The sequence below is a fragment of the Parasteatoda tepidariorum genome, chromosome 2, assembly GCF_982258835.1.
Source record: "Parasteatoda tepidariorum strain Cologne lab strain chromosome 2, Ptep-v5.0, whole genome shotgun sequence".
NCBI classification, from domain to species: Eukaryota; Metazoa; Arthropoda; class Arachnida; order Araneae; family Theridiidae; genus Parasteatoda; species Parasteatoda tepidariorum.
Genome location: NC_141756.1, coordinates 127,893,474 through 127,906,007, shown reverse-complemented (window position 1 = coordinate 127,906,007; position 12,534 = coordinate 127,893,474). Strand labels below are relative to the sequence as shown.

At 32.5% G+C, this 12,534-nt stretch overlaps 1 protein-coding gene across 1 annotated transcript in view; it reads right to left on the bottom strand.

Moving 5' to 3' along the window:
- LOC107442949 (corticotropin-releasing hormone-binding protein) overlaps nucleotides 1-12,534 on the bottom strand; it is a 34,171-nt gene that overhangs the window by 4,810 nt on the left and 16,827 nt on the right. The window contains exons 6-7 of the mRNA XM_087156729.1: nucleotides 8,988-9,172; nucleotides 2,853-2,961 (exon numbers count right to left, since the gene is read on the bottom strand). Coding sequence (XP_087012855.1) covers nucleotides 2,853-2,961; nucleotides 8,988-9,172 — 294 coding nt within the window. The remainder of the gene's footprint in view (nucleotides 1-2,852; nucleotides 2,962-8,987; nucleotides 9,173-12,534) is intronic.

Below are 12,534 nucleotides of genomic sequence, written 5' to 3'. Positions count from 1 at the left end.
ACTGGTGTTTGGAAAGTATCACTTTCTGTTGTTCCTTGTTTCAAAAACTATCCTACAAAGACTCATATTTAAAGTTTTTTCCTTGATAACTCGGGATAATAAACTGATGGTAAATTAAATGTTTTTTGACACACACAAAAAATTAAAATTTCAGCTCAGAACGTGTGTATTAGGTTTCGTTTTAGTTCCTTGTATTTATGAATTGTTATTGAAATAAAAAATAGGTTGATTTTCTGTTTTTTAAATTGGTAAGGGAAAATTTTGTCTGAAAAGTTACTTTGTAAGCCTTGTAGTTTCTAAACATTCTGATAGGATCCATCCGATGATCTGTACATATTGAATCATAATTTGTTCTGCCAAATATTTAATTGTGGTAAATTTTCAGGTTTAGAAAAAAATTTGTAAGCTGTTTTTGTTTATTTTTTAACATTCGTATATAAAATTTCGTAAAAAAAATGCATTAAATTGTTTTAAATAAATCGCTCCCTTTTAATATTAATTTAAAACCATCGAATAAAACAAAACAAAAAATACATAAGTGAATTCTTACCTATATGTTAGTTTTGTTTACCTAAATGTATCCCAATAAATTATAATTTAGTGCCAATTGTGTGTCATCAAATAAATATTTCTTCTGAGATTGCAATCTATTCGACATATCTTTTATGAAGAGAGAGTTTTCATTCGATTCAAGAACCTCATTTTCTAAAAGTTTTCAACTCCCTATATATCTCAGCATTATTAATAGAGTTGTAGTTCATTTACGTCACGCTAGAGCTGCACAATGGGCTATTGGCGACGGCGTGGGAAACATCCCTGAGGATAATCCGATCACCATTTTGATCCTCCACTGAGGGGATGCCTCCCCCCGCTGCTTCGGTTAAAATTTTGTAGTTATTGTTCGATTTCAGCTTTTTTTTTCACCAGAATTTATTAAATAATCGCTAAAATTTCATTAGTTGGAGATTTAAAAAAATTGCAATTTATTCTGTTTACATGACGTTTCAATTTTGCTGTAGCAGGCAAGAAGACTCAGTCATTATGGTTCGTTTTATACGAGCTATTAATAATAGAAATATTTGGGACTAAAACTACTCAAGTGTGCTTACTGAAGAAAAAAAACTGATCATCGGAACTTTGAGTCGACGATAATATAAATTTACAACAAAAAAAAAACCTGATAAAACTACGTTTTCAACATTTTTCTTTTCAAAAAAGAAGTCTTTTTTTAATACTTCTCAGTTCAGAAGAAATAAATCTCAATAATAAAATAAAGTAAATATCATATAGTTTTTTCGTTGACTGAAACAAACTTACATTAGAGATGGATTAAAGTCTGCTTAAATTTCTTTATAAATGAGGCTGTTTTTAATGCGTTTTGTAGACCTATCTTTCCCTAAAACGTAAAAATAATTCTAAATTCAAATGTTCGACTGGGAGAATTCTTTTCTCTCTAACTTTGTACATATATATATATATATATATATATATATATATATATATATATATATATATATATATATATATATATATATATATATATATATATATATATATATATATATATATATATATATATATATATATATATATATATATATATATATATATATATATTAAAAAATGCACCTTTCTGGATTTGTGCACTCTAATCACACATTCAATTGCATGATTCTTTTTACACGGAAACAATGTGAAAGCATATAGAATGTGTGTTCCAAATTTTTCACCCACTATGTTTTGACAAAATCTCACGATCATAATCTCGGGTGACAAAATCTCGCAGCCCCAATCTGTGGGGGTTAAAACTAAAGTTTTGCGTAAATTAAATTTCGCGCGGATTCAATCTCACGTGAAGAAAATATCGTTTACATAATGTGACATCACACTCGATTATGAACACGCATTTTCTTCTCAACCTGCACACCTTTAATTACGAACGTATCTAAATTTTTTAATACTGTGTGTAAAATATGCAACATCCAAACACGAGGATATTTTTGGTTGAAATATTTGAAGTGTGGTATTAACTCTCACTTTTGCACTGGTACAAGGGATTCACGGAAAAAGGCGGTAAAAAAAATTTCAATAACAATTTATGTCCTTCCAATATAATCCATACTAGATATTTGCTTTTGCTGTTGAATTTCATACACAGTTTTTATGCACTGATTTGTCCTCGGGAGTTCTTGACCACTAGATTTTGTTCGTGTGTTTTTCGGTCGCGAGATTTTGTCTTCATCACTATCATAGATGGCCAGACAACCCAACGTGGGCCAATGCCTTGTTCTGAATATTTCTTCATAATGACTTCCAATTTGTCTTTGATCTCCAATTCTTTTCAAGAATTGCGAGAAAACCAGACACCACCGAGTCGGCTCATCTCAACCGCGGCCATCCCCACTTTCTCGTTCCCGTGGGTCTAAAAAGCAGCATCTTTTTTATCGTATTGTCATCACTCATTCGAATCACGTGAACCATCCAATTCATTCTATTTATTTTTACGTATTTAATAATATCGTGTTGTTTATAAATCTTGCACAGTTACAAAGTTAAATCTCCTTCTCCAGTTATTGTTTTCCGCAAAATCTTTCTCTCGGATACAATTTTTCTTCCAGTTTTGTGATTGTCTAAGTCACAGAAACGTATGTCAAGACAAGAGTTTTGTAAATTAAGAACTTTCTAGAAAGAAACCTAGATTTAATAAATCTTTCATATTTGCGAGATAGATATTTTATTTTATCTAAGGAGTCATTCTGTTGTCGATTAGTGATGTTTTGGTCCTGAGATTTTGTCGGGTGATTCTTTCGGTCGCGAGATTTTGTCCTCGAGCCACAACAAAAAATTCTAACCTGGTAATGAATCCAAACCACAGAAGTCTTCAGCAACTGTCATCATTCCTGGGTCTAGACCATCTCCACCTCTGACTTCCACATAATCTTCTAGGCCACGATTCTTGCACTACAATTAATATACAAATCTGTACACTAGAATAATATGCTCTGAAATATATGGGGTAGGGGTGCACAACCTTTTTGAGTGATGGGCCACTAGCACAGGCACGCGTATTTAGACATGTTAACGGCAAATAAAAAAAAATTTCTCTTAACTCACTGTTTTTTTTATCAGTAAGACAAGAATGTATCAGTCATGTTTTCAGAAAATTAAATGCTTTTAATTTTTAAAAATACTTTTAATTATTATTAAAATTCATTCAAAAATAAAAAAAATAATATTTTTTTTAAATGTCCCTTTTTATCAAAAATTATGTATTAAAAAAATATTTAAAAATTGGATAAAAAAAATGGGTTTTTTTTGTCATACCACTTAGTACAAAAATTCATTTAAAAAAATAATTCGAACTTTAAAAAAACAAACCTAATCCTTATAGAATGAAAGTATTAAAAATAAATACAAATTTTGATGATGAATACAAATTCAAATGAAATATTTTAATTGAACAAAATGTGTAGGAAAAATCACTTGGATTTGAGATGAAATCGGCAAAAGTAAGGCAAGACAAAAAGTGATGACTCGAATTCAAAATTCGCGTATCTTAATATCGTATTAAAAGTATTGGATTTTTTAAGAACCGTACAAAATTCTAAAGCAATCGAGAAACACTTATTTACAATAGAATTTATGTAAATTGAGCTCGTCAAAAAGTGATGACTCAAATGTGAAATTCAAAATTTTCGGTATTTTCTTTATTTTTCCAAAAAAAATTTTTTTTATTGTGCACACAAGCTTTTTCGGGTGGCACATCAACAGTCGGCGGGCAGCAGGTTTTGCACCCCTACTATAGGGGCTAACTGACGGTAGAAGAATAAAACAAACAATATGTTTTTGTGATCAAGTAGCTGTGCTCCCGAAAAGAATGCTGCAATCTATTGCGTAATATTTTCGAACTGCACAAATTGTTTAACTGGTACGACTGAAGAACTCAAAACAATGGTCATTGAAGGCTTGCAGCGACATCTACAGGCAACTTTTGTAAAATATCTCTCTTTACATCCTTCACGATAAATATTCATTCCTCTACCCCTACTTTTTTTAAATTTAATCTTTCTAAGTATAGCAGTCAAAAACAAGGGCGCCGGCAAAATAATATAAAAGGGGGTGCAACCCTCTAAGAAACTGCCCCCTCCCCCCCAAAAAAACTTTAAAATATTCTGTTATTACATTTTGTTTTGTTATTACATATACTTTCATCTGTTAATTTTTTCAAGATACATTTCTTCATTGTTAACAAGATATTTTTTTAAAAAAAAGTACGAATTTCTTGTACTTGCAAATTTCGCCACGAGAAACTGGATTGATGGCATAGAAACACAAATAACTACAAACTGTAGTTTCGTATACTAACGGGTTTGTGCACCCTTAACATTGGTATTTATTGTGTTGATAAAGTTTCACAGTTGTGAGAAATCAGTTTGTGTTATACACCTTTGTTAAAATGAATAACTAATGGAAAATATAATATTATTTTTATTTCATTAAATGAAATTTAAAAATGTAACTTGGATATCTGCCAAGTTTGTGCATAAGAAAAGAATGAAAGATGACTTCATTGAAAAAGTTATAAGCAGATTTGGACAGCAAACAAGACGATTACAATTCTTGCTTGATTAAGCAATTTTTTAAATGTTATGCATCAATAATTACTTAATTATTTGTTTTTGAATAAAAATATTTTGAATAAAAAAAATTTATAACAAAATTGTTTTTCTGTATCTCTGTTTAGTTGTTTTAAAATAAATGCCTCTTGCACCCCGCTGCCGGTGTCCTTTGTCAAAAACATGTTTCCTTTAATGTAGAAAGAGACAGTTTTGTTACTCATTTTGCAAATTTAAACTGCTGTTTGTAGAAAATGCAACACCATGAAAGAATCATCAGAATCAAATGAAATTTAATGCAGAAACGACTTGTACTGATACAAATAAATGATGAAATTTTCAAAACAAAAGAAACAAATTAAGCGTCCGAAATCAGTATTTGGTGCAGCCACCACGCGCTGCAATAAGTGCTGCTATACGACGTGGCATGGAGTCAAACAGATGTTGAATATCTGCTTGAGGAAGAGAATTCCATATCGCTTGTATGCGCAACCAAAGTTCGTCTTTGGAAACTGCAGGACGCGGATCACGAGTGAGACGCCGACCAACCATATCCCACACGTGCTCAATAGGCGACATATCCGGCGAATAAGCAGGCCAAGGAAGAAGTTGCATGCGTTGTGCTGAACAGAAGTCTCTAACAGTCCGCGCAACATGTGGGCGTGCATTATCCTGCTGAAAGATAGCTCCAGGGATGCCTTGAAGGAAAGGAACGACTTCGGGCTGTAGCACTTCACGGACGTATCTGTTGCTATTGAGATTACCCTCAATTCGTATCAAATTGGATCGTCCATGATACGAAATCGCACCCCAGACCATAACTCCGGGTGTTCGACCACTATGTCGTTCAATAATACACTCAGGAAGGCAGCGTTGACCGGCATAACGTCTAACACGAACACGGCCATCATGGGTCCACAAATTGAAGCGTGATTCATCTGAAAAGACAACTTGGTGCCAATCAGCTCGCCAGTCTCTGTGCTCAAGAGCCCACTGCCGACGCAGCCGTCGATGATCCGCCGTGAGGGGAATCCTGTATAATGGCACCCTTGCACGCAATCCACGGCGCAGCAGACGACGACGAATTGACGAAGCCGACAATTGTACAACTGTAGCAGTAGACCAATGTGCTGCCAGCTGCCTGGAGGAAGCTGTGCGATCATTCACCGCCATGCGGAGCAGGTGTCGATCATCGCGCTCTGACGTCACCTTCTGTCGTCCAGTGCCTGTTTTTCGAGTTGTTCGGTGCTCGTCGGCCCACTGCTTCCAAACTCGCATCACTGTGGAACTGTTCCGCTGCATACGAGCTGCTATTGCGCGATAGGAAAATCCTCCTTCTCGAAGGCCGATTATCCTCCCTCGTTCAAACTCCGTAAGTTGCTTGAATTTCTTATTCTTCCGTCGTGGAGGCATACTCAGGTCTCACTAAACGTTTGCCACTAACAAATAATCATAGACTATTTTCAACGTCCCGCTACAGCACTTTATTTATACGCTTTCAGCATCAATTCAGAGGGCGCTGCGCGCGCCACGCACGCGCGATGGCTCTGAAACTTTATTAATTTGCATAATATCCTATAATTGACATTTGCTGCGAATTTCATTTGATTCTGATGATTCCTTCATGGTGTTGCATTTTCTACAAACAGCAGTTTACATTGAAAAACGTGCATTCATTTTCTCTTATAATACCCCGCTTTGAAATGAGGTCATACTCTATGATATTGAATAATCGTAAATTGCTCTAAACATATTTCAGATGAAAGTATGACTTTATTTTTTTGGATGGAAAAAATTCAAGAATTTATTTTACAAATTTACATTTCAAAACCTTATAGTATCGAGCATTAGTATTAGTCTTGTCTTTAAAATGATGCCATACACTCATTGTAAATTGGAAGTTTTTTTTCTTACGTTGAAAGATACAATTTAGAGTTTCACAAATTTACGTTGAAAAACCTACAATTTTGGGCATTCCTATTTTCCATAAAATTCCGTCCTTAAAATATATTTTGAAATTCAATCATAATTTTGGCTCTCAGTCTAAGTTTGACATTTTTGGTGAAAGGCTTCAGAATTTCACCGTAACAAGGAAACCTTTAAAAATTAATTTTGCAAAAACTTATAACATAAAACCTTTTTTTTTTAACAAAAATTGTTTTCACAATAGTTCGTTTTTGAAAAGGTGATTTAGACTTAGGTGTTAATCTGTAATTATATCTAAAATTAGCAGTTGAAATCATAAATGTTATTCTTACGATTGCAGGGAATACTTTTGAAATTAATTTATGATATTTTCTCCATGAAACTTACATTTGAAGAGTTGTATTTAAAATCTATAAAAGAATGTAGCTAAACTTTAAGTGACACTTTAGAAGTTAATTACACAAGCATGAATCTCAAAATGTAACACTTTAAGTTACAGAGTTATTATTTTAATCATTCCCCAGGTTTTAAATAAATCTGTCAAAATGGAAGTTAAAAAATAACTACACACATCACAGTTATTATTTAAGGGATAGAAAAAAAATTCTATAGTAATCCTTATACGAGAAAGAGAGATTGAAAACATCAAAACCCTGTTTGATAGCCGTCACAAACTTGGTGGAGATTTAAATAACTTCTATCGTTAACTCTTTTCTGGATTCTGTCGTTAATATAACAGGTTTTGATGCTTTTAAACCCACCTCCTCGATACTGATTCATCCTGCACCTACGTTCTTGGTTTTAATTACCAATTCAAAACTCCTTATGGAGTATTATTTTTGACCAGAATTCTTAAAATAGGTTTGTCATTGCAGAACACGCTGTATGAAAAATAAATAAATGAACTAGGTGTTGCAGTATGCGCTGTTGTAGAAAAAGATGAACGGTTCGCTGCGTATCTTCATTTCCTTTTTTCTTTTAGACACATTAAGAATATCGATTTAATGAGTAGTCAAATTAGACAAATGAACCATGATCAAAAATTATTCTTACCTATAGAGTCAAATATGCTATAAACTACCTCACCGTTACACTAATTTGACCGTTCTTAATCACCTCCTGAGTTAACTATCGGGTACATATATATTGCACATATTTGTCTTCACGAGAAAACTCGGACGTAGCAGAATTGGTCAGTGCATTTCGTTTTTATCTCGTTTTTACTCGGTCGGAAGCAAAAAATATAATCTGCTGTGATTGAAAGTTTGCCAAGTTTTGTCTTGGGAGTTTTGCTGTTGGATTGTGGGACTGCACACGTGTTTTGTGCCATTGTATATACCATGGATTCTGAATTTACACAGCAATAAGAGTAAAATAAAAAAGAGGTACGTTCCCTTACTTGAAAAGTATCATTTTGTGTTGTCCCTTGTTTTAAGAACTATCAGGGCTCGAAAAACAGCCGGTCCGCCCGTCCTCGGCGGTCAAAACTTCCCAGCGGACAGCAAGTTTGTCGAATCCGACGTCCGCGCGGACGGCCAGTTTCCCGTTAATGGTCGTGATATATTTTCAAGTTTTGTAATCTTACAAGAGTCTAGCGCCTCTCTTCTAAAATGAACCTCTAATCTAGAGATACAGCAACATTCTGCGCATGGTGGAATTGATGTTTTCTCTGTCTGGGAGTACTGCAGCGGTCGAAAGGGGCTTTTCGCCAATGAACTTACGAGAAAAAAAAAGCACATTACGTACTGGTCTGAAACAAGAAGCGTTAAATGCAATTATGAACATCCACCTAAATGGAAAACCCTTTCAGATTTCTGTGCAGAAACCTCTGTAAATCATTGGCTTGATTGTGGAACTGGCAAATGTTACATTTGATTCATTGAAAAAGCGCTGTACTCTCGGATAAATTGACATTCCAGATAATTTGACCTTAGTCATTTAAATTATTTCATAAAAGAAGTAAATCATTTCATGAAAGAAATACTAGGTTACTATTAGCAACCTAGTATATCTTTTCTTTATGTATATTGTAATCCTAGTATGTATTTGTAATCCTAGTAACGACTAATTCATTGTGCAATTTATATAAATGTTTGTAATAAATAAGAAATTATATTTTTATTCATTTAGAAGCTTCAGGTTAGTTTCAAAGGAGGGCGGGTACATTGTTGGGCAAACCGTCCTCGGAGACGGATAAAATTTCTGAGGTTTTTCGAGCCCTGAGAACCATCCTACAATGATTTATATTCATTTGCCAGAGATAACTCGGGATAGTAAACTGATGGTTAAAGATGAAATAAGAAAAATATGTTAATTTTTTTACATTTTTTTCTTTAAAATAATTGGGAAGGGAAGCGATTAAAACCTCATTTAATATACTAATAGGCAAAATCAAAGAAAATACCGAAAACTGCCTAAAAATGTCCAAAACTCTAATGGACTTACTTTCTTAACAATTCCCGTTTCGACATCCATAGTCCGTCCAGTTTTGGGCATTGATTGGTGACCCACGCTGCTGGCTAAAATGTGGAATGTTTCTGGAAATATGATGGACATTGTGCAGTTTACTTTCTCTCCGTAATTCCTCAAAGTATAAACTCCAGAGGGTTGCTGCAGAACCGCATTACACGCTGCAAAAACAATGATGCACTGCAAGTTTATTATACTAATAAAAAACAACAGAATTAAACTGTAGCATTGCAATGCATTCCCATTAATAAAATGCTGAAAAGTAACAAAAAAAAGTTAGAGTTAAAATTTCCAACAGCGAAATAACAAAAAACGCCGCATTGCGATAATCAAAAGCTGCAAAATAACAAAAAGAAAGAGTTAAAATATCGCATGTCCAATAACTATGAGTAATAACAAAAATTGGTGTCGACTAAAGACACTACAAATTGATCAAAGTTGTTATAAACAACTTACCACCGCCTCGCCACATTATTATACGCTGTCTAAGATTTTTTTTGCAAAATTTTAATTATGCAGGTGGTACTTACACCCTTATTGTTTCTTATGCGACTGATTGCACTTGTTTACGTTAGTGTATCAACTGGTTAAATGAGACATAATATAAATTTGACGATTAGATAAACTAGACGATATATTATATAGATATAAAATATGAATTGTGTCGGTTATATCGGCTGAAATCAGTCTGCACTTGTTTACATTCGTGTATCAATGGTTTAACATTGTCATGCAATGCGTTCAAAATAAATACACATAGGAAGTCTATAAAGAAATCAACTGAATAAAAACCCATGACATGTATGTTTAAATATAGAAGTATCGCCTATAAACTCGTGCAAATCATGTCATTATTAGAACACTACAGTGCGTCTCATCATTTGGGCTAATTATAATAATATACTAATTATGATACCCGATAAAACAAATATTCTATATTTATATAATATATCGTCTCATTTGTTCCATCGTCGAATTTATATTATATGTCGTCTATTTTAACCCATTAATGCACGACATTAAACAAATGCAAACTGGTTTCATAAAAATAATAAAGCTGGATCACCTGATAATTAAGATTTGGCATAGAATCTTAAGAGAGCGAGTCTAATAATTTGGACCGGTAGGGGAGAGTGGGGTCAATTGTAACAGGGTACGATTGTAACAGAGCAAAAATTTCGAGTGTCGGGTTCTAGATCTGGTTCCTAGGTGGCGCACAAGGTGTATTTAATAAATCTACATGTACACCCCTGATGGCAACCATTTTTATGTACTTTTGAAAGAGTTACATCACAAAAGATATTTTCACGCCACGCAAGTACTTTTTTTGGTATTAGAATATTATATTGTAACAAAGTAGTTTTGTTTAAACAAATAAAAATTAGTAACCGAATATGTAAGTGGACACCTTAATTAACATTTCAATAAAAAAAAGATTAGTTTTGCCAATTAACTAGCATTGTTTTTAACAAATGAAGCTGAAATGGCGTCTTGGGGACAATTGTAACAATAAGTAAAGATTGTAACAGCTGAAAATAAATAATCTTATGTTTACAAACCATTACTTAACCCTTTAAGAACCACCAATAGTTTCCTATGTCATTTATATTATGTTGCATGTGCATTATTTTATTTGTCACTTTTCACAGCATAAATTAAAATTTTTAACCCCTTAAAGTTAAAAGTTTAACCCTTTAGGTCTCTGCTCATTATTATTTTTATTCCTAAAATATCACTACTATTTTGATCAATAAAAAAATATATCACAACTATGATAATATGTATAATTAGCTATGTTTTAGTTGAATTTATGAACTGTTACAATTGACCCCGTAAGTGGGGACAATTGTAACAAGTGCACGACTATCAAAAATTGTTAATATCTAATATAATAACACTTAAAATCAGGTATTTGTTTGTTTTTTTTTCTAGTAGAGGATAGTCTACTTTACTCGTCTGTCAATTAATACTAATAATATATTGGATATTTTGTTAGTTAAAAATAGTTAAGTAAAAAATGTTACAATTGACCCCACTCTCCCCTACTGTAAATTACAATGAATCTTGTACTCGCTGAAAGTAAACAGAATTTTTATTTCCCTGCCTTCTCAATATCTTCATTTAGCAGATAAACTTGTTTTAACGGTTTTTTTTTTTTTTTTTTTTCAATCTTGCTTTCTAATTCCAATAACTTATATCCTAGCTAAAATCTTCCTGAGATATTTGAAAAATTGTATTTAAGTCATGGAAAAAAAGTGCATTCATTTTTTCGAGTAAATTTTTTTTTTTTTGAAATCATCTACAATCTATTCGCATAGTCTATACTTTTAGTGCACCGGATAAGTTTCAAAAATACGACATTCAGCATGAAGTTAAATGAGTACAAATTGCCTCCAAATGACTTATTTTTGATTTTTTTTTGAAATTGTATTTTGAAAACGCAGATAAAAATGGGATATTTTCTCATCGACTTAGCGAAAGCCATTGTTTTAAAGTAAATGAGAGATAATTTAGATTTGTCAAATACTTTTTTTAGATAAAGATTAATGATATTTGCTAACTTGTGACTCTAATCAAACAAGTTGTTTATAGCGCGTTCTATAATACTTAATTATTTTTTATTCGTTATGACACATTTTAGCAGATTATCCTCACACAATGTTCGAGTGCGAACATTGTGTGAGGCTGCTAAATGAGGTGAATCCAAGTTTGAATCACAGCAATGGACAGTTACAGTTAATTATTTTTAAAAATCTTAATGTATTTTCCAAAAAACATTTTATTACTTTTCTAAGAGTATTCATTTTTTAGTTATTTTTCGGCCAGAAACCGCTTACTTTCGTTTTTATCTGAAATGGCGGGAGTCACGTAATTATTCGCACATTGACGTCATCGTTGCCGTTCGTTTACAATCGTTGCGCTGTGAAAGCCATTACGTTCTTGCTTTCGTTTGGAATAGTTGAATGAAAATTTGAACTTAATATGACGTATTTTTATAACATTGCTAGATTTCAATGGAACCCACTGATACATGTTTTTGGATTTTTGAAAGTTTTGATTCGTTTTAGGCGATACCGAATACTTAACCTAAGATTTTTCACCCATTTTATTTAAATTATTTTCATTAAAAATGTATAATGCATAAATTTTACTATCTTAGAATTCTTTGTTAGCAAACACTAACAAATAGTTTGCAGAAAAAAGGGAAAAAATTAACAGTAACCATACTTTCTAAATACTATATTGCAAAAAAAAGGAATTGAAATTTATAAATTTAAAAATAAAAATAATTTCTAACTATAGTGAAATTACTATTTACTCCAAGAATAATATTGCGAATAGATGTGAGCACTAATTCGAATTTAAATACTTAATACTTGTACATCGTAAAAAAAAATTTGAACATGCATTAGTAAATATTTATTTTAAAAAGAAAATCCTTCAGCTCTTGTATTTCTTTTTTTTTTTTTAAGTCAAAATTAAATGACATAACCTGAATTTTTGAATATTAGCGTATAGATTT